Source organism: Callospermophilus lateralis, chromosome 6 (assembly GCF_048772815.1).
Source record: "Callospermophilus lateralis isolate mCalLat2 chromosome 6, mCalLat2.hap1, whole genome shotgun sequence".
NCBI lineage: Eukaryota > Metazoa > Chordata > Mammalia > Rodentia > Sciuridae > Callospermophilus > Callospermophilus lateralis.
In genome coordinates, this window is record NC_135310.1 from 139,782,313 (window position 1) to 139,808,558 (window position 26,246).

Below are 26,246 nucleotides of genomic sequence, written 5' to 3' on the forward strand. Positions count from 1 at the left end.
AGAAAGCACTTTAATTTGTTTTCCCTGAGTAGGAAGGAGAAATTTTTAAATTGCTACATTGAAAGGGCCCTCCAACTGTCCACCAAAAAGAATGAACTGGGCCCAGAGAAGGACACATCACTGGAACATTTCTGGATGTCAGGGATGGGGATAAGATTTCCTAAGCTTGAAAGTCAGGGTGTTGTGGGGTAGATGAGCTGGGGTCAGAATGTCAGGAAAGTTCTTAACAGTAGAGCTGGAGGTAGGGAAGCTATGAAGTGGCACTTCAAAACTTTGGATGTAAAATCCTGTCCAGCTCATTCTAGACCTGCCTAACTCTCATTGGCATGGAGTAGTAGAATAAAGACATTTTCAGACATGCAACAAATCAAAACACCTGTCTTTTTTCTTAGAAAGCCATTAGACACTTTTTTTTCCACCAAAATAAGAGAGGCAACCATGAAGCAGGAAGACATTGGGTCCAAAATGTAGGATGTTATTGCCTAAGGGATAAGTCTGCCCAGGGGCCTGGGCAGTGCACAGAATGATGGATCCATAAAGAAGTCGTGTCAGAAATGTGTTGATAAACACTGGTTGGTGCAACACATAGGTTAATGAAAGAAGGGTAGAGTTGGGTCCAGATGAAAGCTGCTAAGGGCATTCATGTCTTAGTAGAGTCAGGTTCATCTTTGAGTGGTGATCTAATTTATAGCATGATACATGAGGGACTGAAAGGGAAATATCTGTCCCAGCTTGCCACTGGTGTGCCCAACAGCAGCAACTGTATTTTCTATCAGCACCAGTACTCATCTGCTTCTCGAGTCTTCAGATATTGTACTTTACAATCCTTGATTGAGAGAAACCAGGAGATAGGTATACTGTCACTGGAAGAAGTCTGAGGAGTTTCTGGAGAGGTGGACCTGAACTTAGGGTGAATGGGTTTCTTGATAAATGTGCAGAAATGAATTGAAGAACATGTCTGAGGCAGAGATTTACTGAGAATGTGAGTCATCTTGACAGAGATGCTTTTGGGGGTTCTCAGGTTCTTTTAAAGGAATTTGGTGAGGGGTGAACATGGGAAAGTATGTGAGGATGACATCAGTCTGGTGATCACATGATGGTTTAGGATGGATTCTTAGATTGATGTGGTCTATGTTAAGTGACCAATAAATCACACTGGAAAGTACCCTAGTTTATAAGTTTCTTAAAATATTGTCTCTCTATTTTTGCTTAATGTGTATCTTACATAAGACACTCCACAGTGCACAAGATAATTTTCATAACTGGATGAATTTCCAAGAACTGTAAGATTGCACAGAAATTTGGGAGTGAAATTAGCCCAGTTGGCTTGGGGAGTGACAGACCTGGGAAGAAACATATGCAAAACTTCAGCATCAGGCATGAGACTTTCAGATTAAAATCTCTTTTCAATCTCTCTTTGTCCTTCCTTTTGTCTAGTTTTTACCTATCTTTTAGTTGTTCTATCCAATCTCAATACCACATTGTTGGACTAGAAAAATTCAACATGCACCCATAAGGCCCTGTTGTTGCCATAAAGCAAGGATGTTTGAGACCAACAGCTGGGAATAAAATAACGAATTTAAAGAGCTCCCCACTAGCCAAGTTAGGACAATTTGAGCACCAAGAAAAAAATGTCAGTTAATTGAAATATATTGTTTATAAAAAGCCCTGAGTCCATTAATCAGTTCAGATGAGGCAAACAAGGCTTAAAAAGTAACAGAATTCACCCAAATCTCCACCATGTTGGATTAGGCTCCAACTTTCTTAATAAGACTCCTTTGGTGATAGAATTAGAATCAAGAATCAATAAATGTGATGAATTCAAACTAAAAAGCTTCTTCTCAGCAAAAGAAACAATCAATGAGGTGAATAGAAAGCTTACATCTTGGGAGCAAATTTTTACCACTCGCACATCAGATAGAGCACTTATCTCTAGGGTATATAAAGAACTAAAAAGCTAAACACCAGAAAAACAAATAACCCAATGAACAAATGGGCCCGTGAACTCAACAGACACCTCTCAGAAGAAGATATATAATCAACCAACAAACATATGAAAAAATACTCAACATCTCTAGGATTAGAAAAGTGGAAGTCGAAACTACTCTAAGATTTCATGTCACTCCAGTTGGAATAGAAGCTATTAAGAATACAAAAAACAAAAAGTGCTGGCAACGATGTGGGGTAAAAGGCATACTCCATACCAGCCTGTACGGGGCCTAGGTTCACCCCTCCACTGGTGGGGCAGACACCTGCTAGACTAGCCTCTGGAACAGGACTGCCCCTTTCAACCAGAAACTACCACTTGAGGTCAAGCCCAGGGGCCCAGATCTACCCATACCTCCCTGGGAAAGACCCAGGCTCACAGTAGGCCTGGGTCCACCCCTCCACCAGCAGGTACTACCGCAGCCCAGCTTCCAGCACAGGACTGCCTCTTCAGACCAGCAGAGTATCAGGTCTGGCCCAGATCTGTCCACATTGATTGGTGCAGGACCCAGGTCCAGGGTAGGTCTGAGTTTGCACCCCCTAAACCCACCTGGGAGCCTAAGCCTAACCCACTTCCATCTTGGGACACTAGAGTCATCACCATAGCCTTCCTCATACAGTAGCCCCTAACTTTTTTGACAACAGACAGGGCCTACAAGCAGCTGCATCTCAGAGAAGGCATCCCAAAGGGAGTGTGAGGCCCACTGTTAGAGCCCCATCTCTGTAAGACATTGCTTCCATCTTGGGACACCTTAAATTTTATCTTGAGTTACCTGGGCTATTGCCGCCACCAACCTTAGGTACAGTAGCACACACTGAGGGACACCTGCAGCATTTGGAAGCCCACCATCAACGTGAGGTTCAGACAATCTGCATGGTTACTACAAGAATATAAGGAAGAAACTGTAATATCTCAGATCCACACTGCAAGAAAGGAAGACACATAGACAACATGAAAAAACAAGGGAGGCAAGTGCCCCAAACAAACCAGGACACTGTAATAACAGAACCCATGGACAGTGAAGTTGATGAAATGTCAGAGAAGGAGTTCAGAAGGGTCATAATTAAAATGATCTTTGAATTAAGGAATGACCTAAATGAGCAAATACAGGCAAAAATTGATCACTCCAACAAAGATATAAGCCAGCAAATAGAGGTAGCAAAAGATTACTTCAAGAGAGAGATATAAACTCTGAAAAAAAAAGACAGTCAGAAATCCTTGAAACAAAGGATACATAAATCAAATAAAAAACTCAATAGAAAGCATAAAAAACAGACGAGATCACTTGGAAGAAAGAAGTCAGATAATGAAGACAAAGTATACAATCTAGAACATAAAGTAGATCACACAGTAAAGATAGTAAGAAACCATGAACAGAACATTCAAAAATTATGGGACAGCATCAAAAGACCAAATCTAAGAGTTGTTGGGATAGAGGAAGGCACAGGGTTTCAAACCAAAGGAATGCACAATCTCTTCAATGATATAATATTAGAAAATTTCTGAAGCATAAAGAACAAATTGGAAAACCAAACACAAGAGGCTTATAGGACACCAAATGTACAAAATTACAACAGATCTACACCGAGGCACATTATAATGAAAATGCCTATCATAAAGAATAAGGGTAGAATCATAAAAGCCATAAGAGAGAGGAATCAGATCACATAAAGGGGGAGACAAAGCGTATCTCAGCAGATTTTTCAACCCAGACCCACAAAGCTAGAAGATCATGGAACAACATATACCAAGATCTTAAAGGAAATGGATGCCAACCAAGAATCTTATACCCAGAAAACTAAGCTTTAGATTTGACAATGAAATAAAAACCTTCCATGATAAACAAAAGTTAAAAGAATTTACAAATAGCCTACACTACAGAATATCCTCAGAAAAATATTCCATGAAGAGGAAATGAAAAAAAATGATGAAAATCAGCAGAGGGAGGGATTACACATTAAAGGAAAATCTACTCAGAGGAGAAACCAAGTCTCGTTAAATACCAAAAATAAACAAAAATGGCTGGGAACACAAATCAGTTCTCCATAATAACCCTGAATGTTAATGACCTAAACTTATGAATCCCAAAAGACATAGACTAGCAGATTGGATCAAAGAAAAAAGACCCAACTATATTCTGCCTCAAAGAAACTCATAGGAAAAGACATCCACAGACTGAAGGTGAAGGGTTGGGGAACATCCTAGCACTCAAATGGACTTTGGAAGCAAGCAGGGGTTTCCATTCTCATATCAAATAAGTAGACTTCAAACTAAAGTCAAAAAAGGATAAAGAAGGATGCTGCATACTGCTCAAGGGAACAATACACCAACAAATCTTAACAATTATAAATATCTATCCCCAAACAGTGGAGCATCTATGTTCTTCAAACACACTTTCTCAAGTTCAAGAGTCAAAGAGACCACAACACAATAATTTTGGGTAGCTTTAACACAGCTCATTCATCACTAGATAGATCTTCCAAACAAAAGTTGAACAAAGAAACTATAGAACTCAATAATACAATCAATAACTTAGACTTAACTGACATATATAGAATATTTCATCCTTCAACAAGAAAATATATTTTCTTCTCAGCAGTGCATGGATCCTTCTCTAAAATAGACCATATGCTATGCCACAAATCAACTCTTAGCAAATATAAAAAAGTAGAGATACTACCCTGCATTCTATCAGATCATAATGAAATAAAATTAAAAATCGATGATAAGAAATAAAAGCCACTCCAACACCTGGAGAGTAAATAATATGCTACTGAATGAACAAAAATGGCTTGCAAAACACATCAAGGAGGAGATTAAAAAAATTTTAGAGGTGAATGAGAACCCAGATACAACATATAAAAATCTCTGGGACACTATGAAAGCAGTACTAAGAGGAAAGTTCATTGCATGAAGTTAATTCCTTCAAAGAAGAAAAAGTCAACAAATAAATGATTTAACATTACATTTCAAAGCCCTAGAAAAAGAAGAACAAATCAACATCAAAAGCAGTAGAAGACAGTAAATAATTAAAATCAGTGCTGAAATCAATGAAATTGAAGAAAAAAATGAAAAAATTGGATCTTTGAAAAATAAAATAAAATTGACAGACCCTAAGCCATGCTAACAAACAGAAGGAGAGAGAAAACTCAAATTACTAACATACATGATGAAAAAGGAAATATCACAACAGACAGTATAGAAATACAGAAGATTATTAGAAATTATTTTGAAAACTTGCACTCCAATAAAACAGAAAATATCAAAGGCATCAACAAATTTCTATAGTCGTATAATTTGTTCACATTGAATCAGGATGGTATATACAATTTAAACAGATCAATTTAAAGTGAGGAAAGAGAAGACACAATCAAAAGTCTACCAAACAAATAAAGCCCAGGACTGGACAGATACACAAGTAAGTTCTACAAGACCTTTAAAGGAGAACTAATACCAATACTCTTCAATTTATTTCAGGAAATAGAAAAAGAGGCAGCACTTCCAAACTCATTCTATGAGGATAATATCACCCTGATTCCAAAACTAGGCAAAGACACATCAAAAAAAGAAAACTTCAGACCAATATTTCTAGTGAATATAGATGCAAAAAATTCTCAGTAAAACTCTGGCAAATAGAATACAAAAACACATCAAAAATACTGTGCACCATAATCAAGTGGGATTCATCTCAGGGATGCAAGGTTGATTCAATATTCAGAAATCAATAAATGTAATTCATAACATCAATAGACTTGAAGATAAGGATCACATGATCATCTCAATAGATGCAGAAAAAGAAATTGACAAATTGCAGCACCCCTTTTTATGTTCAAAACTCTAGAACATAACTAGGGATAACAGGAACATATTTCAGCATCATAAAGGCTATCTATGCTAAGCCCCAGGTCAACATCATTCTAAATGGAGAAAAATTGAAGGCATTGCCTCTAAAAACTGGAAGAAGACAGGGATGCCCTCTTTCACCACTTCTATTTAACATAGTTCTTGAAACACTGGCCAGGGCAATTAGACAGATGAAAGAAATTAAAGGGCTTCACATAGGAGAAGAAGAATTCAAATTGGCACTATTTGCTAATGATATGATTCTATACCTAGAAGATGCTAAAAATTCCACCAGAAAACCTCTAGAACCAGTAAATGAATTCAGCAAAGTAGCAGGATACAAAATCAACACCCATAAATCAAATGCATTTCTGTATAACAGTGATAAATCCTCAGAAATGGAAACGAGGAAGACTACCCCATTTACAATAGCCTCAAAAAAATATCTGAGAATCAACTCAATGAAAGAGGTGAAAGATCTATATAATGAAAATTACAGAACCCTAAATAAAGAAAGTCAAAGAAGACCTTAGAAGATGGAAAGATCTACCGTGCTCTTGGGTTAGCAGAATTAATATTATCAAAGTGACCATACTTCCAAAAGCACTATGCAGATTTAATGCAATTCTGATTAAAACCTCAATGACATTCCTCTTATAAATAGAAAAATCATGAAAATTCATCTGGAAAAATAAGAGACCCAGAATAGGTAAAGCAATCCTTAGCAGAAAGAGTGAAGCAGATGGCATCACTATACCAGAACTCAAACTATATAATACAGAGCAATAGAAACAAAACCAGCATGGGTTTGGCACCAAAACAGACTGGTAGTCCAATGGTACAGAATAGCGGACACAAAGAATAACCCACAAAACTAAATTATCTTATGTTAGACAAAGACACCAATAACATGCATTGTAGAAAAGATAGCCTCTTCAACAAATGGTGCTGGGGAAACTGGAAATCCATATGAAGAAAATGAAATTCAACCCCTGACTCTCACCATATACACAACCCAACTCAAAATGAATCAAGGATTTAGGATTAAAACCAGAGACCCTTTGTCTAATAGAAGGAAAAGTAGGCCGTAATCTCCATCATGTGGGATTAGGCCCCAACTTCCTTAATAAGACTCCTTTGGTGCAAGAATTAAAATAAGTATCAATAAATGGGATGGACTCCAACTTTCTAAGCAAAAGAAACAATCTGTGAGGTGAATAGAGAGCTTGCATCTTGAGAGCAAATTTTTACCACTCGCACATCAGATAGAGCACTTATCTCTAGGGTAAAACACCAAGAATAAAAATAATAAAAAAAAAACCCAGTCCATAAATGGGCCAAGTACCTGAACAGACACTTCTGAAAAAATGATATAGAATCAATCAACAAATATAGGTAAAAATGTTCATCAATGCTGGCAATTAGATAAATGCAAATCAAAACTACTCAGATTCCATCTCACTCCAGTCAGAATGGCCAGTGTTATGAAGACAAACAACAATAAGTGTTGGCAAGGTTGTGGGGAAAAAGGTACACTCATACACTGCTGGTGAGACTGCAAAGTGGAGCAGCCAATATGGAAAACAGTATGGGCATTTCTTGGAAAACTGGGAATGGAACCACCATTTGACCCAGCTGTCCCTCTCCTGGGTCTGTACCCAAAAGACTTAAAATAGCATGCTACAGAGACACAGCCATATCAATGTTTATACAGGCACAATTCACAATAGCTAAACTGTGGAACCAACCTAGATGCCCTTCAATAGATGAATGGATAAAGAAACTGTGGCATATATACAGAATGGAATATTACTTAGGAATAAAAGAGAATAAAATCATGGCATTTGCAGGTAAATGGTTGGAGTTAATGTTAAGTGAAGTTAGCCAATCCCCAAAAAAACAAATGTGGAATGTTTTCTCTGATATAATGAGGCTGATTCATAGTGGGGTTTGGAAGGGAAGCGTGGGGGGGGTTAAACAAATTCTAGATAGGGCAATGGGGTGGGAGGGAAATGGAGGGGCCATGGGGGTAAAAGATGAATGAGATGGATATCATTACCCTAAGTACATATATGAAGATACAAATTTTGTGAATATAGTTTGTATAAAACAAGAGATGTGAAAAATTGTTCTCTATATGTGTAATATGAATTGCAATGCATTCTGCTGTCATATATACCAAATTAGAATTAAAAATAAATAAAAAGTAACAGAATTCAGTGATGTTTGCATTCCATCTAGGATTTCTGCATAAACAGTTTAGTTTTTACAGGTTCCCAGGTGAATGAACAGTCCATAAACCAACCTAAAGGTGTAAACAGTTAAACCAAAAGACTTAGAGCCAAGATATGTGCAAGAACTGCAGGCTTTGCAACTCAGCTGGAGAAAAACCCAAACATTACTTTCCTTTAAGGCAACACATGAGATTACAAGAAACTGCAGTTTCGTGTTTGGCCAAGGCCTTGTCAATTCCATTGAAAGTGAGACTGAAGCCCAGAGGTCTACTAACTACACAAATGTGCTTGGTTATAAAAACTGTGAGCACCCAGTGCCAAGCAACATCTGGGGGGCGGGGCACAATGACCATGAACCAGTAAGCCCTGCTCCCTTGTTTTTATAGACAGGAAATTGTCCCCTAAGGTTAATTCCATCCCAGGAAACCATTACATTAAAGCATGGGTATAAAATAAAATTTGCTCAGGAGCTTAGTTTTTTTTTTTTTTTTTTTTTTTTTTTTTTTTTTTTTTTTTTTTTTTTAGCAGGGATTGAGTTTGGGGGCAAATTACCCCTGCACCACATCCTCATCCTGTTTTAGGTTTTATTTTGAGACAAGAGCTTGTTATGTGGCTGAGGGTGACTTTGAGCTTGCAGTCCTCCTGCCTCATCCTAGCAAGCCACTGAGATTATAGGCATGTGCCACTACACCTGGCTGCTTAGCTCTGACAAGTTTCCTCTTGGTCTCATCTTCTCCACTCCCATGAGTTTTTGATTTTCATAGTCTGCCCACCATGGTTTGCAACCCTTTGCTAATCTCAATGTAAATCTTTTGTTCTAGAGAGCCTCTCTCTGAGTTTCTTTCCTTTTTTATTCAAGTTGACACTCCCCTTTTATAAACTACATGTGACTACATGATTACATTTGGGGGCCACATGAATGGTCCATGATATTCTCTCCATCAGAAGATTCTTAATCACAGCTACAAAGTCTCTTTTGTCATATTAGGGAATTTTCACAGGTTCCAGAGATTAGGACCTAGATGTGTTTGGGGACCTTGTTCTACTGACCAAAGCTATATGAATGGGATGCTATACAAAGGGATGCTTCATGTTCTTGTCACAGTCCCTTATTTAAGTACATCTTCCCACTCCTATGTACTCTGAAACACTCATTTCCTCCTTGTTCTGGGGGTTTCCACCCACTGCTCAGGGGAATCATGAGGATTGTCTTAGAAGGTTAGCATTCTGCAGCTGGGGAAATGAGTTTGGTAAACACCTGTGAACCGTGTTGGAACAGACAGGTCCCACAGTGCACCTGGCCTGCTCCACTGCATGTGCAGACCTCCTGGCTGATTGAGCCCTTTCCTTCCTCTTGTCCTCTCACCTGATTCCTTCCAGGCTCTTCCTGAAGTTCATGACTTCTCCAAGTGTATTGGAAAGACTCAGTCCATCTGCTCCTCAGCTGCAATCAATTCACCCTGGTGAACTTCATGATCCCTGTTGAAAATGCAAAATTGTGAATAGGGATCACTGAAGTCCTGCTGTGCTATATAACATTGTGATTCTGTGATTCCAACTGGCCTGAAGACACCTCCACCCCACTCACTTCTGACTGGTTACCTGTGTTCCTGCCCTTGACCTTGCCAGGGCTGCCAGGACATTACCAATTGTGCTTCTGGAAAAGCTCCAGACACCCCTGAGCTCTGGGTGTGTGGAGGTGAACATGGGCAGGCACCACTGACCAGAGATGAGGAAGAGTTGTGAGCCCATGGGCAAAGTGCCCTTGCCTGTGACAGCAGAGGCCCTTAACATGGCCTTAGATTTGGGCTTTGTCACATGCATAGGTTCCCTAGAAGAACTGAGAATTAAATGGTGCCCTGCTGAGCACACCTGAGCGAGCACCCTCATCTGTTGGGGGAGATGGGTGGGTATTTAATTCAGAGGATAGAAAGGTCTCATGTGGCTTTACCTCCCAAATTTATTTTAAGGCTTCAGGTTACCCTAAAATGGGGAACTCTCCCATATTATAAAAACACTTGTATATCTTGTCTTTGTAACTTTGCGAGTGAATTTGTAATTTTAAATGATTTTCAAATTAAATGATACAATAAGCTCTTACAACACACCAAAGAATACAGACATGGAAGCCAAAGTCAATCACCCATTCTCTAACCCACTCCAGGAAGTGACTATAGTAATGGGGTGCCTGTGTCCCTCCCCACACTTTGCCCATGCACACAAAGAAGTGTGCAGATACACGTCTTCACACAACAGGATCATAGTATTAAATTTTCTCTTCTTTTTCATTTAATGTTAGGACATAAAATAATCTTGAGACCCCCAAAAGACCCTCAGAGTTCTGTGTGGGTCTGTTTGCTTATTGCACCACAGCAGCAGTGGAGTTAACAGGAGGGAAAGTGCAGTTGGCCTGTGAGCCTGTGTTCCTGTGATACTGATCTGAAGTCCATCGTTCCAGGCTCGCCATCATGGATCCTCTGTTGGAAGCAACGGGCACCTTTGCCTTAAACCTTCTGAAAAGGCTGGGTGAAGACAGTTCAAAAAATGTGTTTTACTCACCCATCAGCATCTCCTCGGCCCTGGCCATGGTCCTCATGGGGACAAAGGGAACCACCGCAGTCCAGATGGCTCAGGTACCTGGTGTCCTTTGGGAGTTAAATGCTGATAAATGTCAATTGAGCTGATTCTCAGCACTTCAAATCCCAAAGGGATTGCTGTGGATGGATATCAGAGGGTATCAGAGGGGTGTGGATGGAGAGTTGACAAGAAGCACATGCTACCCCTCCTGAGCACCCCTGTGAGCACATTGCAGTCCCTGAACTGTAGCAATTTCCAAACCCAGCCAGGTGTGTGTGCCAGGCTCATGTTTCCTCAGGGTGGGAATATTCCTTGATTGGCTCTACCTGGGTTTCCTGGGACTCATTCCTGGTCCCTCACATGTCAGGCCATGGCACTCCCCTGTGCATTCTGGGCTTAGTGCTTGGCACCTCCCTTCCTTTTCCAGAAGAAATGGGTCATGTTTCATGTGTGTTGCTCTCGTAGCCTTTCTCCTGCCAAAAGAGAGTTGGAGTTCAAGGGCCTCTCTTCACTTTGAACTGTCTCACCTTTTAGTTACAAGGTTTTATAACTCCTTTAACCATTGTAGGATTTCTATGTCTCAAGTTACAGCCTGCTTCACTGGACCAAGCCACACGCACAAGTCTGTTTGAGACAAGACTGTGTCAGGTTGGAAGTAAGGGTGCTGTGGGGCAATGTCCTTGAGTTGCTAAGAAGCCCCTTTGTCTACAGGTCTATGAGATGCTGCCTTTGTTGTCCCAAGGTTTTTACAAAGTGGATCTTGATCTTGCTCCTGAGCCATGGATTGGAGCTCTACCTTGAGGCCATTTCTTAGGTTGAAAATTATGTTGTCAACTGGAGAGGGGGGAGATAAGAAACACCTTTATGTTCTACCCATTAAGACCTGGGTTAGAAATAGTTCCTTTAAATTCTGCTTGAAAATGCAATGATTCTTTCTCATATCTCATATCTCTCTTCCCACACTCTAAGTTAGGCACTTAGAGATACACACTTTCCGCACATCTTAGACAGCTGTGGGCATTCACTGGAAACGTGTCCTATCTTACCTCTTGCTACAGGTGAACATCTGCACTTCTCTGGCCAGTGCCTACCTTATCACCTACCTTACCTCTTTTTGCAGACTATGGTAGTAATTTCATCCCTGTCCCTCCAGCCTCTGTCAACTGCCCATGTCCAAAGCCAGCATCAAGTTGTTTATTTTTGTTATGACGGAACACTTCTGCATTGCTGCACATTTTATCTGTTGCTGCAAAACAAACCATCCCCAAATTTAGTGGCTTGAAATAATAATGGTGGATTATTTCTCAGATCCAGTGGCCTCAGAGGCAGTTCTTATGCTCCCTATGATGACAGCTGGGGCCACTCAGGCTACTGTTGCAATAGACAGCTGGATTGCAGGGTCCAAGGAGGCTTTCTTTCACATGGGGAGTCTTGGTGATGGGTATTGGATGGGGCTTTGGTTCTCTTCCCAGCAACTCAGCCTGTGTGGTAGCAGATCCTCCAAGGGGATTCCTTGGACTTTCTTCCATCATGACAGCGGGTGCAAGAGAGTGAACGTGACAGCTACAAGGCTTTTTAAGGTTCAGGCCTGGACAGTATTGCTTGTTCCGAATTCTGTTGGTCAGAGCCTTCACAAACTTAAAGGCAGGGAGAGACTGCACATTACAATTTTCTGGAGCATCCTGCGTTTGCAGAGATGGGAGGTCTGGTAGTAACTCTGTCTCCAGCTAGGCTCCAGATACGAAGAGCCTGGGTTGTGGAGAGACATTTCTGCTCAGAACAATACTGACAGGGTACAGAGAAGGATCCTGGGAGGGACACTGGAGAGTGAGCTTTCAAGATACTTTTTGTCTCTAATTGGTTGGTGATAAGAATCTGCACAGTTCTTAGGCCAAGTTTAGTATAGTTTGTTTGTTCCCTGTAGTCAGGGCCTACTGCAATGGTATGTTTTTTTATGTTTCTGATTTCAGGCACTTTCTTTAAATAAAAGCAGCAGCAGTGGAGGTGGAGATGTCCACCAGGGCTTCCAGTCCCTTCTCACCAAATTGAACAAGACAAACACACAGTACTTGCTTAGAACAGCCAACAGGCTCTTTGGAGAAAAGTCCTATGATTTCCTCTTAGTAAGTCATACTCGCTACTTTTGATGAAGCAAGATAGTGGGGAGGAGGGGGACTCGTGGTGCAGCTGAAAGAGCCTGGGCTGTGAATTCACTCAGGTTTCTGGTTACTCATGTATTTGTTCACACCCTTTCATTTAAAAAATCAGAAAACTACTCAAGTCAAAGGTGAGTACATTTTTGTGCAGAATGCAATAAATCCAGCAAAGCAAGAGCCACATTAACCTCTGTCCCACAACCCATCATCCCTCCAAGAATAAGAGCTTTCATAGATTTGACATGTATCCTCCTGCACATGTAGTGATCTTGTTTAGTAGTAATTTTCTCTGCATTTTGTCTTTATCCAATACATGTTGTTTTGAAATATATTTCTCTTGTTCTTCCCATCTCAGTGTATGTGGATCTACTTCAGTGTTGTTATCATGATCATCATCATCACCATTATGTGGCACTGGGGATTGAACCCAGGACCTCAAATATAAATAAGCATGAGCTCTACCACTGAGTGCATCCCCAGCCCTACATCACTATTATGAACCATCATCTGATAATTCTAAGTTGGACACATTGTAACATAGAAAGCTATTTGCTCATGGATGGGCTTTAGGTCATACCCAGTCTGGGCTGTTACAGATAGTATTATTGACTGTGACTTTTGTGCATGTATGAATGTGTGTGCTGCTCCCAGGTGGATTTGTGGAGGGAGGAAGGAAATAGAGCGTTGAGATTTTAATATATATTACTCAATGTCTCTCCAAAGTGATGTATCTGTTTCTTTCAGGGATATAAGCAGAATGTTGGTTTCCATCTACCATGATGAACACTGCATATTTGTAGCTTTTGAATCTTGATTACTTATGAGATTGAACTTAAGCTCTTTGAGCATGGACAAACTGAGTATCCATAATTCCAAAATCCAAAATTGGAAAGTGCCAAAATGTAAAATACTTCAGCGCATGTACATTTTGGGATATTCAACCTGTTTTGTTTTCTGCACATTGTTTATTTACATATTCTGTGCACCTTTTTCTATTGATCTGTATTCCCTTTTCTTATTGATTTATAAGAGTTTTCGTATATATGGAATTTCAATATTTTCTATGTTTTTTCCCTCATTTTTCAAACCTGTTTTAAATTACATTAATTGTTTTAAAAGGAAGTGATATAAAATGAACATAAACAAGCATGGGTTCAAATATTGGTAACAACTATTATCACAATAATATAATCAATTTACTTATTTAATTAGTCTTAGCTACTTTATAGGTATCATCACCCTCTTTAAGTCTTTTATATGTTCAGAAATTCCAACACACTCACATGATTGGCTGATTTAATTTTCTTTCATGTTATTTTTGTGGATATTTTAAGAAAACTATGGATATTTAAAAATTTATATTAGTATATAAAATAAGGAAATTAGAAATATTTGCCATTCATTATTTTAAACTTCCAAAAATTGAATACCAACCATGATGTATAATTACATATTCCTTGAGTTTGATTTTTCATTGTTTGTATAATAGTAACTTGAATATCAGGTAGTTATTTTCTAGGGTGTTTAAAAGTTGTAAAAATCACCCACAAGTGTGTGGCAAGTTATCAATATTTGAGTGGCCAGTTTGCTTTCAGACTATTTTCTTAGATTGAAAGATTTAAAATTTCTCAGAAACAGAACAGTGAAATTGGTAAAGCAAGAACTCTGTGAGAATGAAATGGAATGATACAGGAAGTTCTCCTTTTAAGTGCCCACAATATGTTGAGAATTCAGTAACACTGGATAAAGTAGTAATAATGAAAGTAATTCAGCTGGGCCTCAAAGTAATTCTGGGAGTTTTATACAGCCAGTGCTGTCTCATTTACAGGGCAAACCAAGAGGCAGAGACACTAATTAACCTTTTTAAGGCCACTCAGCTAATAAATCAAAGAACTTGTGTTCCTAACACCTGTGTCTGTGCAATACTGAAGGAGAAATGTGAAATCTTGCCTTATAATGAGAAATCAAATATGGAGCCGTAAGTTGTTCAAAAGGAAAATTAGGAAATAATTTCATAGCACATTGCCAATGTAATGGGTTGTAAGCACACTTATATTCCACAAATTTTCTTATTTTAACATGGTAGAATGTATGTGTTCATCAATGTCATTATCATTTCATAGGATATGTTAGTAAAACACTTTGAACCTCTTTTTCCTTTCTTTTTTTGTGATTGAACCAAGGGATTTTCCCATGCTGAGAAAATGCTTTACCACTGAGCTGAATCATAGCCCTGCTTGTTTTTTGAGAATTGCTTACTACCCCAAACTGAGATGTTCAGCAGCACTGGCAATCTCTAGACACATGTAATTAATCAAAATAAAATAAAAGAGAATATTCAGTTCTGCAGCTGCACTGATCTCAGGTGCTCTGTAGTCACCTGGGACACCATTATTGATGGTGCTCATTTTTCTGTTATCACAGGAAGTTGTGCTGGCAGGGTGGTGTTCTACTTTCTGTATCCAGTGTCCCTTATTCCAGAGTGCAGAGGAGTGGTAGCTCTTGCTGGGTTAACTTTCTCTCCATACTTATTGCAGCTCAGCTTCCTCCCAGTTACCTCTTGAGGCTCAGCAACTCCCATAAAGATCCAGCCATTCATGAAATTTATTTGATACTTGGGACATTAAAGATGGCCCAAAACTGAGAAGGTGGATTTTATGTTCATTCTATGTATTTATTTGTAAATAGCATCTTTAAATCAGCACATTTTTTATTTTCTGCTTTGGTACATGAAAGAAGTACACTTATTAATTATTTTGGAACCATGCAATTATGTTGCTCTGCCTTAGTCTTTTAAAGATTCCTGCCAGAATTTCTACCAAGCAGAGATGGAAGAGCTTGACTTTCTGAATGCTACAGAGGAGTCCAGAAAACACGTAAATACCTGGGTAGCTAAAAAGACAGAAGGTAAAAACATGGTTTTTATTTGTTGTTTCTGGTGATGGTGGGGTTGTTGTTGCTTTGCTAGTTCCTTTGTTTGCAGTGCTGGGAATCCAACCCAGGGCCTTGGGCATGCTGAGCAGATGCTCTACTGCTGAGCTACAGTTCCAGCCTGTTGTTCTGTTTTTAATAGTATTTACATCAGTCTTATTGTCAGTTCCTTCACAAGATTGTCAAATATGAACAGGAATGATGTGTTTGTTCTCAAAATAATTTCAGACTTTAAAAGTCTGCTTCTGAAACACTGTCTGTGGATGACATTTTCACTAGGTCTTCCCTGCTCTTCTCAGTGTATCCATGATGTTTCCCCCTAGTCAGCACCCCTCATCCAGAACAATCCACACTGTAATGTCTTTGCTGTTGTTTGTTTTTTCTTTTCACCAATCGAATAAAGAAGATTCCACCTGACAGGTCTCAGCTGTGTCCTCTCTAGTGTGAGCTCATGCTCCCCAGTTTTCACGCATTGTTGCAAGTTGCTTGGTGGTATCCTCATGGACCTGTGGTTTTTAATATAAACAGTGTGCTTTTTTTTTTTTTTCAATTTTGGTATCAGGTATTCAAACCAGAGGGACTTAAATACCAAGCCACATCCTAAATAATGTAAGGGATATTTGTCCTAAATAAATATTTTATTTAGAGACAGGGTCTGGTGAAGATGCTTAGGGCCTCAGTTGCTAAGGCTGGCTTAGAATTTACAATCCTCCTGCCTCAGGCAACCAAGCCACTATGATTACAGGCATGTACCACCATGTCTGGCTAAACCGTGCTTTACATTTGTAAAGAGCATCTTGTAACAGCTCATCTTTTTAAAATCTTAAATATTTTTAGTGGATAATAACAAAATCATGTATATTGTATAAAAATAATATTGTTCAATATGCTGGACTAGGAATAATAACAAAACTGTACATGATGCTTCATTGCATATATATTATGTGAAATGTTTAAATCAGGGTGAACATATCTAGCACCTCAAACATTTAAGTTTAAATTTATAATCACTCTTTTTAACAGTATTTTTAGTCCTTTAATTTGTAGGCACCAATCATTTCTTTCTATCTCATGTGGTATGAATTCACTTACTAGTATCTACTTTTTCCTTTTATGTTTTATTCAAATGATGGTATTTTTCTTCCTAGAACAAGTATTTCAATGCCAGGGATATTGCTTTGTTTTGATGACAAATATCTATTTATGTTATTTGGAGAATATGTGATCCTTTATCTCTGTGCTTGACCATTTGAGGAGGTGGATCTCTCTCCATATCATCACTGAAACACTCATCAGAAAACTCTCAGCTAACTGGTTCTTTAATTTTTCCTTTCAGATAAAATAATAGAGTTGCTATCTCCAGGTTCATTGAATACAAACACTAATCTGGTTCTTGTGAATGCCATCTATTTCAAAGGAAACTGGGATAAACAGTTTGACAAAGAGCTCACCAAGGAGAGACCATTTAAAGTCAGCAAGGTGAATGTTGCATAGTAACAAAGGAGATTCCCAGACACAGGGCCTGTGTTGTTGGTTTCTAGATCATGAAGGCCACCACACGGAGCCTATGTCTTGCATGGCATAGGGTAGCCCTGCAGCAAGGAATCCCCATGCCTTGGGGCCTTTCTCTCATGAGTTTCCTCCTTTCATATGTCACCAAGGGTTCGGTTCTGTTTGGCCCCCCCTACTGTCACCTGCCCTACTTTCTCTGGTGTGTTAATCTACAAGACGAATCTGATGGTGTAGCTCTCAGGCTAACTTTAGGTCTTTCTGGGCTTCTCAGAACTTTTGAGATAAAGTTCAAACTCCAAATTTGGTGTAGGAGGGTCCTTGTGGACCTGGATCCTCCCCACTTTCTTCAGTACCTTCACACTCCTTTCTTAACTGCTGTGTCCCTTCTGGAAGCCCCACCTGGTATCTGCCCCTTTATCTAAGCTGTCACTCCGCCCCCTGCTGGTCTGCACAAGACATAGCAGTGGTTGAAGGACTTTTCATTTTTGTTGAAAAACCATCCCAGGGCAGATGGCTGTCATATAAGTGCTTGACCTGTATGTAGCTGGAAGTTATCAAGGAGTTATGATAGCTGGTGCTCAGGAAATACTGAACCAATCACTGATCTTCAGTCTTCTTTTGTTTATAAGGATAACACCAGTATATATCTTTGTTTAAAAACAAGCAAAAGGATACATACACAGAATTGGACTCTTGAGTTTAAACACCTTCAGCTTGGAAGGTGTTGGCAGATGGCCTGGTGTCTTTCTCTCACAGAATCCATTTTTAAAAAAGTCTTTTTACTTATACAGGTTTTTTTTTCTTTTTTACATGCTGCAAAGCAGACAGGGTGGACTAATGTTTTCTTGATCACTGACCATAAGTTAGATCTTCCTCATCCCCTTGGATCTGAACCTTCAGTTTTCCAAGACATACATTTTGTGTTGAGATTTATTCTGAAATGAACTGTCCTGTTTTCCCTTAAAATATGATTTTTTTTCTTCTTGAAATTCATCTCTAACAAGATGTATTTTAGGACTTCATTCAACTGTAAGCAACGGAAACCCCAGATCTCTGCAGTTTAGCTCACAGCTCATCTCACCACCCAGGAGGCCCAGAGGAGAGGAGAACCCAGGGCTGATGTGGCACTGGGGTGAGGCTCTTGGGAACCAGCTCTCCCTGCTCTTCCACCTCAGCCTGTGGCCTCTTCCTCATGCTCACAGGAGGGCTCAGATACTGCCTCCACTGTCCAGGCAGGATGGAGCAAGAAGGCCAGGAGATGGAGAGCAAAAGGCCTTCTTTGGAGGTTCTGCCATTGTATTCAGAGGAAACCAGAACTGCTCTCACATGGCTTCTGCTCAATACAGAGCGGTGAAGAAGTTTACCTTGCTTTCTGCAGTAGAGGGAGAGGGTGGAGCTGCAGCATGGGCTGACTGTACCAGCCCACAGAGTGTGTGGCAGGGGTGTCTCCAGGGGCATGGATTTTGAGTTGATAAGGATTTTCATTTGGATTCTTCATTTCTAAGTGGGATTAAGCTTACTAACATAATTATATATTTAGTGAGTCATTCAATTACCAAGATTGGATTCTTTTCTATTATAAGATTGGAGACCTTGGGTCCTGGAGGGGAATGCAGAGAAATTGAATAAGGTGGGGTCAGCACCCTGAGGCCTGTAGGTCAAAGCCAGCCCATATCAAGTTTATCAGATAAAGTTTTGTTGGTGCACACACATACTTATTTGTTTATATGTGTCACAGCAGTAGAATAGAGTAGTTATGATAAGAATTGTCTGTAGCACAAATGCCAAAATATTTACTGTCCGCCCATTTGTGGAGAAAGTGTGCCAAGTTCTGGCCAAGGACATGTCTGAGGAGCCAAGGGCAGGAGACTGTTGTGGCTGAGGTCTAGTTCAGGCAAGCTCGACAAGGCGGAGACAGAAAGTGACAGCAGATATGTCTTTGGTTTACTCCATTTGATCCGGAATGGTGTGCTCTGCCAGACAACTAGGGAGCTCCCTCAGCAGTGCCTGTTGCATGGAATTGGAAAAATTTCAGAGTATCTGCTGGTATCAAACTGTGGAGTACTCATGAGTTAAGCAGTATTGTAGGGTAGGATGTGGTCACTGTCCTCTGTCTTTTTCTCATGGTCTCAGGCTGGCCCTTGGCTATTTCTGCTCATCAGTTTGTTTATTCATTTATTCAGCGGATGTTAATTGAGTGCCTACGATGTGCCAGGTATTGACGTGCTGAACATGTCTGCCCCATGAAACTTACATTTTCTTGAGGGAGAAACCAGAAGCTTAAATAAGACATTAGTAGTTGTTAGGCAGTGGTAAGTGCTCCAGAGACACAAAGGAAGCAGACAGGAAGCTGTGGTTGGGGGTACAGCTGCAGGTCAGGTCTATCAAGGAAGCATTCACTGAGAGGGTGATACTTGAGTAAAGACCAGGAAGAGGCAAAGGCTATACCCTCTAGGTTTTAGGGATGAGTTGACAGGGGAGGGATAGAATGACCCTGATTTTCCATAGAGACCCCTGTGAGTGTAGGAACCAGCAGAGGGAGAGTAGTAGGAGGTGAGGAGAGACAAGGAATGGGAGATGAGCTGTTGTGATTATAGGATGTACTGAGCACTTCAGATCTTGCTCCTAGGAGAGGGGGTGTCATGGAAGGGTGTCCAGTCAGAGGGGTGTGATCTGACTTACGTTTCCCTGGGATCCCTCTGAGGTCCTCTCTGTATTCCAGGGATAGGGTGATGGCAGTGGAAGAAAGCACAACAGATGAGGCTTTGGTTGTATTTCAAAGGTGGAGCCATCATAATTTGCTAAGGAGTGAGATGCAGAGTGTAAAGAAAGAAATGAGCAATAGCTCCACACTGTAGATAAAACCTTTAACACACTGGCCTCTGGGGACACTTGGTGTCTAACCATAACAGGGGTTCAGGAGGAACCTCATGGCCTGTCCTAGAAGCTGGGTCAAGAGTGTTCCTGGGCCCACAGGGGCTACCTCTGTGGAATTAGTCCAGTGTGCCAGCTGGGTCATGTTTCTACTCAACAGTTGTCCATTTCCTTCCAGAATGAGGAGAAGCCTGTGCAAATGATGTTTCAGAAGTCTACTTTTAAAATGACCTATATAGGGGAAATATTCACCAAGATTCTGGTCCTTCCCTACGTCAGCGAGGAGCTGAATATGATCATCATGCTGCCCGATGAGCACATTGACTTGAAAACGGTAAGGAGCACTAAGCCATAACGAGGCCCTGATGGCAGGGGAAGGGCACTGGGTTTCTGGTGTAGCTGCTTTCCCCCGTTCCCAGTTAGCTTTTTATTTTTTTAAATTTAATTTAATTTTATTGTTTGTGTCTGTGTTGGAGGTGGAACAAGGATCTTGCAGATGTTAGGCAAGCTTTCCTGCTGAGCTGTCCCTGAGCTCTGCCCAGTTACCTGGGTTACCAATAGCACCACCTCTGGCCAAAGAAAGGCTCCCACTCACAATGTGGAACATGTGTATAACCACACGTGGCCCTGTGTGACAGCACTTCCTAGGTCTTGACCTGTTCAACTCCCTTCTAGGTGGAGAAGGAACTTACTTATGAGAAGTACATAGAGTGGACCAGCCCAGACCTGATGGACGAAGAGGAGGTGGAGGTTTTCCTCCCTCGGATTAAGCTCCAGGAAAATTATGATCTGGAGGAAGTCCTTCACAGCCTGGGCATGACCGATGCCTTCAATGAGGCCAGGGCAGACTTTTCTGGAATGTCATCCAGGAGAGACCTGCATCTGTCCAAGGTCGTGCACAAGTCCTTTGTGGAGGTCAATGAGGAGGGTACTGAAGCTGCAGCCGCCACTGCCGCTATCATGATGATGAGGTGCATGAGGTTCACTGCGCGCTTCTGCACAGACCACCCCTTCCTCTTCTTCATCCAGCAGAGCAGGACCAGAGGGATTCTGTTCTGCGGCCGAGTTTCTTCTCCGTGAGGAAACAGTCATCCCTGGGTGCAGTCCTCTTCTTTCACCCTCTGACCCACTTTTCTTCCGACACTCCACCATGTGCCTGTGCCCCAAGTGACCTTATCAGTGCAGTGTAACAATTCAGAAATAAAGGGCCCTATTTTGGAGTCCCATGTTCACTACAGTTTGCATGTGAGATGTTTTTCCAGGATTAGAAATTGCCCTTCTCTGTGGATCTGTGGTCACGTTGGCTGCTGGGTTCATTCATCCCTGCCAGGAATATGCTGTCACCCACCCCACTGCAGCTGGGAAGGACCCCGTGGCTTCACTGTGGGCAGATAACTGCCATTACCATTGGCCCTTCTCCAGGCATAAGAAGATAAGTGGTGCCTCTCTCTTCTCCACTGTGGCATGAAAATCTCATCCCATTTTCAGTGAGAGTCTAGAGTAGAATGCAGAGCTGTGAGGAGGTGTGAGGGTCAGGGCACATCTCAGGAACCTACTGTGGGGAGCTCAAAAATTCTAAAATTTCTGTGAGCTCTCTGGAGGACTCCATGGAGGTGGGGGAGTGGGTAACTTGGGCCAGTGAGAAATTGGTCCCTTTTCCACGTGCATCTCTACTTTCCTGTGTTGTGATGGGTAATGGATATATTCACACCACACTGCCCCTGCCTTGTAAAGTTAAATTGCTCCCAGGGGTCAGAGGTATACCTAACCATTCACAGGAAAGTGGTTTACAACAACTGTGTGGTTACATATCAGGTGGATTTCTTCATGGCAAATATTATTACAAAAAAAAAGTGGCGAAGTTTTCTGCAGCCAGTTGTGTTCCTTGCTGGCAATGCAGTTGTAGCATTCAGCATCACAGGGAGAAACTGATGGGCCAGGTTCTGTTTTTCAAGGCCTGGTGGGGAGGACCTCCACTGTCGCCCTCTGACTTCACTGCTGCTAGTCTCAAGCTCATTCTGCACCTGGTCCTCTTTCCCTGTGATGCCCAAGCTGTGGTGACAGAATGGAATTGGTGAGCATCAGGGAACATAGAAATTAGGATTGAGGTGAGGAAAAGAAGTTGGGTGGGAAGCAAGGGCTTGCTGGTTTCACACTCATCCGTTGTCTTAGTTTGTTTCCTGTTGCTATAATGAAATGCCTGAGACTGGAAACTGGAGTTTTTTTAAAAAAGTGGGATTTTTAGCTCACATTTCTGGAGGCCCAGAGCAAGGTGCTGGCTTCTGCTCAGCTCTGGCAAGGGACTCATGGTGACTGAGATCATAGCGTTGAGAGCATATGCATAAGTGCCAAGTGGAGGGTGGAGGTGCCAGATTCCCAAATAACAGCCCATTCTCACAGGAACTAACCCAGTTTCCTGAGACCTGCGTTAATCTTTTTCAAGGGTGGTGCCCTCATGAACCTGTTGCCTCCCAAGAGGCCCCACCTCTTAAAGCTTCCCTCCATCTCAACATCTCCACACTGAGGACCACGCCTCCATTACAGGAACCTTTGAGGGGATAAATCACATCAACCAATATCATCCTTCTCCCTCCTCTGTATGACACTCTGGGTATTTTCTGAAGAAATAAGGGCACTTGGAACCAGGATTTCAGGCGGGGAGTGTGATTCAGTTTATATGATGATTTTGAGAACTTGGGGAGACAAAACATGAAACAATAACAAACTCCTGGGTACAATAAACTGTCACCCTTTGTAGCATAGCATATTTTTCTCTACTCTTGTGTGCTTTTGACTCAGATCTATCATCAAGACTCTGATGAAAACAGAAGCTGAATATTTGCACAAGATGGAATTATTACTAGGGGAATAACTGAAGCAAACCCCTTAGCTTTGTCTGTTCCTAGTCAACTTAAAAATCAGTAATTTTGGAGATCACACATTGAATATGTTATTGTTATTGAATATGTTATTGTTATTGTTATTGAATATGTTATGGTGAATATGTTATTGGTTTCCTAGTAGCTTTACTGTAGAATATGTTATTGTTATTGTTATTGAATGTTATGGTGAATATGTTATTGGTTTCCTAGTAGCTTTACTGTAGATAACACCTCTGATGTGGGTTATAATGATAAAGGTGGCCTAGGTCACTTTTCAGGGACCTGAGGGCCACTTTTGTTGAAAACACTGACTTCATTGGGCCTGCAGTAGATGTCTGATAGGTGAGTGGAATGGAATGAAAAGGCTGGTTATCTCTGTCTTCATACTAATCTCTGCCCCATTTGCTGCCTTAGCACTTGGGTCAATTCCACTCAGCTCTGCTTGTAGACATACTGATTGGTGGTGAGAGCTGCTATGTGTTTTCTTCTACTCTGCCACCCTGGTGCTTTTCCACCAGCTGTAGCAGCACAAGCATCCAAGGTCCTTCTGTGATATTCTAAGACCCAGATCAAGCCACAAGGCCAGGACATTTGCACAGGATGATGGTGGCAGCTTCAAGAGTAGCTCAGCGGATCCTGGGACAACTCTACTAGTACTACCTGGTGTCTGAGTCTCATACAAAAAATAGTTTCAGAAACCATGCTCTGGGCCAGTTGTAAACTACCAGACCCTAGCCCACCCCAGAATATCAATTAAAACTTCCCATCTCCCTTTGTTAGGGAAGCTGTCTGGTTCCTCCATCATTCTGTTTCCCTTCAGTGGAAGTCCTACTTATTCCACAATTAAAGTCCTCCCTGCAAGTGCTCCCAAACCTTGGCTCAATTTTGTTTCCACCATTTCTGAATCAAAAGTTCCCTTTTCTGTTATATGGGGGGCAGGCTCTTTAGGAAAGAACATCAGAGGAGGTGTGAGGAAGGTAGGGTGCTTTGCTCTAGCTGAAGGGTGAATCTGGTGGAGCAAGAGGTTAAGGTGAGCAGTCTGAATGCCAGAACAGCATTTGTAACTGCTTGTGTGCTTAGCCTCATTCCCACCATCTACATGGCAGACTTTGGGTATGAATGTTGAGGTCCAGTTCAAGAAAATCAAGTGATTTGAATTAAGCGTTTGGGAAGACTTTATTACTGATGAGGCAGATGAAAGGACTTCTAAGGATGCACATTTTGCAAGGTACCTTATCCCTTACTCTGTTCCCATCAAAGCACGAAAGCTCATCCACAAAATACTTAATGCAAACCCCAAGAAGTGGCCTAAGGTCAAGCAAATCTTACAGCACCCATGGAAGAGGCAGGGTGAACCATATGTACCCCATCACTGTAGCGAGGCACTCCCCAAACACAAACATCCAGATCCCACTACAATCATGACCATCCTGTTTGACATGGGCTTTGACACATACAAAACCTGATGTCTCTGTCCAAGAGAAAATTCCAAGTGGCCATGGCAACCTACCTGATCCTCCAGCCCCAGAAAGGCCAGGGGGGAGGGTGCACGTTCCAGGGGAAGACTGTGCCTCCCAGGGTCATGCCTCATCCATGCCCTGAGGATCTCTCCAATGGCTCTGCCCTCCCCAAGAGGAACGCCAGTGAGCCTGCCCTGCACAACTGCCCCTTGGCCCCTGACACTCAGCTGCCTGAGGAGGCCCAAGAGCCAGGCCAGAAGGGCATCAGATGTGGCAAGCCTGCCTGCCATTCTTCTCTACTTCCTGCCTGTAGGGCCCTCACTCCCAGGGGAGCCTCCCAGTCTGACTCTGGGTCCTAGATGTCCAATCCCTGGACGATGTTCGTTCGGTGGGCCAGGACAAGCAGCAGCCACTCCTCCCAAGGTACACCCACAGGCCCAGGCCATGGCCACAGAAATGCCTGGAAGTGGGTGAGGAGGAGGATCACTACCTGTGCCCGAAGCCTCTGCTGCTGCATGCCATGTCAGCAATCAAGTGGCTTTAAAGACAGAAGAAATGTGCCACATCCATAAACAGCTAGGCTCCAAGGAGTGCGGAGCTGAGTCAGGAGATGCCAGTACAGGGCCTGAGTCTCCTCTGCCTCCACCTGTGGAAGACATCAGACTGTTCTGCCTGAGACACTTTGCCCTGCTCTGCTCAGCCCTTCGTCCTTCCCCCCATTCTTCTGAGATGTTCTGAATAAATATGTTTCAGACCAATTGTATCATAAAATTCTTGTCCCAAAGATTAAAATACTGGCTGATTTAAAGAAAGGTAGGGCCTCAGGATGAGGGCAGGGGCCCACCTCCATCCTCTCCAAGGCCTAGAGCACTGTGCCTTCATCTGCAGTGTAGAGAGACTCACATACCTGAGCCAGTGCAGATGGAACTCACTTGCCTTGAGCCAGTGTAGAGCATTCACTTGCTTTGACTTAGGGCAGACAGGCTCACTCCCCCTGACCTGGGTGGATGGAATCTCCCCTTGAGTCAGCGTAGTCATGACTTTTAGCTATGACCTTGACCAAAACCCCTCCCTGTGAGTTGTGTACTGAGTGGGTGGCAACTATTGGAGAAGTCACATATGAGAAGGCGGGGGTCGTCTCAATGTCCTCATACATCAACTTCATGGTACTGTGTGCAGGGAAGAAAGAGCTGGGCAGTGGGCAGGGGCAGCCTGTCTGCAGCAGTAGTGGGTGTCTCACCCCCTGCCACACAGCCCCTCACCCCAAATCATCTCATAATTGCAAAAGGTACTGGACAGGGATTGCACAGTGTTTCAGGAGAGGAGATGTCAATCCACCATTTGGATCCAGGTTACCGCCTTTCAGCCACCCACTTTTGTGGTACTTCACTTCAGATCACCACCTAGGAAACTAGTGTAGGGTCCCATGTTGCTTAGAGGAAACCCACCATCCTTAACTTGGTGCCTGTGCAGCAATGATCTACCCCAGGCCCACATGCTGCCCTGGGTTCCCAGGCTGCATCTGCAGTGGTCAACTCTCTTGATATAACAGGCTGGACTCCTCCTGCAAGTTTCACCTTGCCAGGGAAGCTGGGTGCTTCCTCCCCACACACAACAGTGCATGATTCTATCTTGTAGCCCTGACCACAGCTGACCACCATGGACTCATTGCACAATAGGGTGAAGAATAGAACCTTCTGAAGAGCAAATTTCTGCTCTTCTGGGCACTGCATTTTCAGCTGTATCCAGGACAATGCTTGGCTTTTCATAATAAATAATTGTTTTTCTTA

The 26,246-nt window shown here is 41.9% G+C and overlaps 1 protein-coding gene across 4 annotated transcripts; it reads left to right on the forward strand.

Annotated features, from left to right (window-relative positions):
* The first annotated feature begins 10,517 nt into the window (after positions 1-10,517).
* LOC143400895 (serpin B6-like) lies at positions 10,518-21,330 on the forward strand. Of its 4 annotated transcripts, none has more exons than XM_076857860.1 (7): positions 10,533-10,706; positions 11,653-11,654; positions 12,638-12,764; positions 15,587-15,704; positions 17,065-17,213; positions 20,302-20,448; positions 20,790-21,330. In XM_076857860.1, the coding sequence occupies exons 1-7, from the start codon at positions 10,533-10,535 to the stop codon at positions 21,192-21,194; spliced, it is 1,122 nt and encodes a 373-aa protein (XP_076713975.1). In that variant the 3' UTR covers positions 21,195-21,330. The 4 variants fall into 4 exon arrangements, with proteins under 4 accessions (XP_076713976.1, XP_076713975.1, XP_076713974.1 ...); XM_076857859.1 differs by having other exon boundaries at positions 17,065-17,207; positions 20,293-20,448; XM_076857861.1 differs by lacking the exon at positions 11,653-11,654 and having other exon boundaries at positions 10,518-10,697; positions 12,612-12,764; positions 17,065-17,207; positions 20,293-20,448.
* The last annotated feature ends 4,916 nt before the right edge of the window (positions 21,331-26,246 follow it).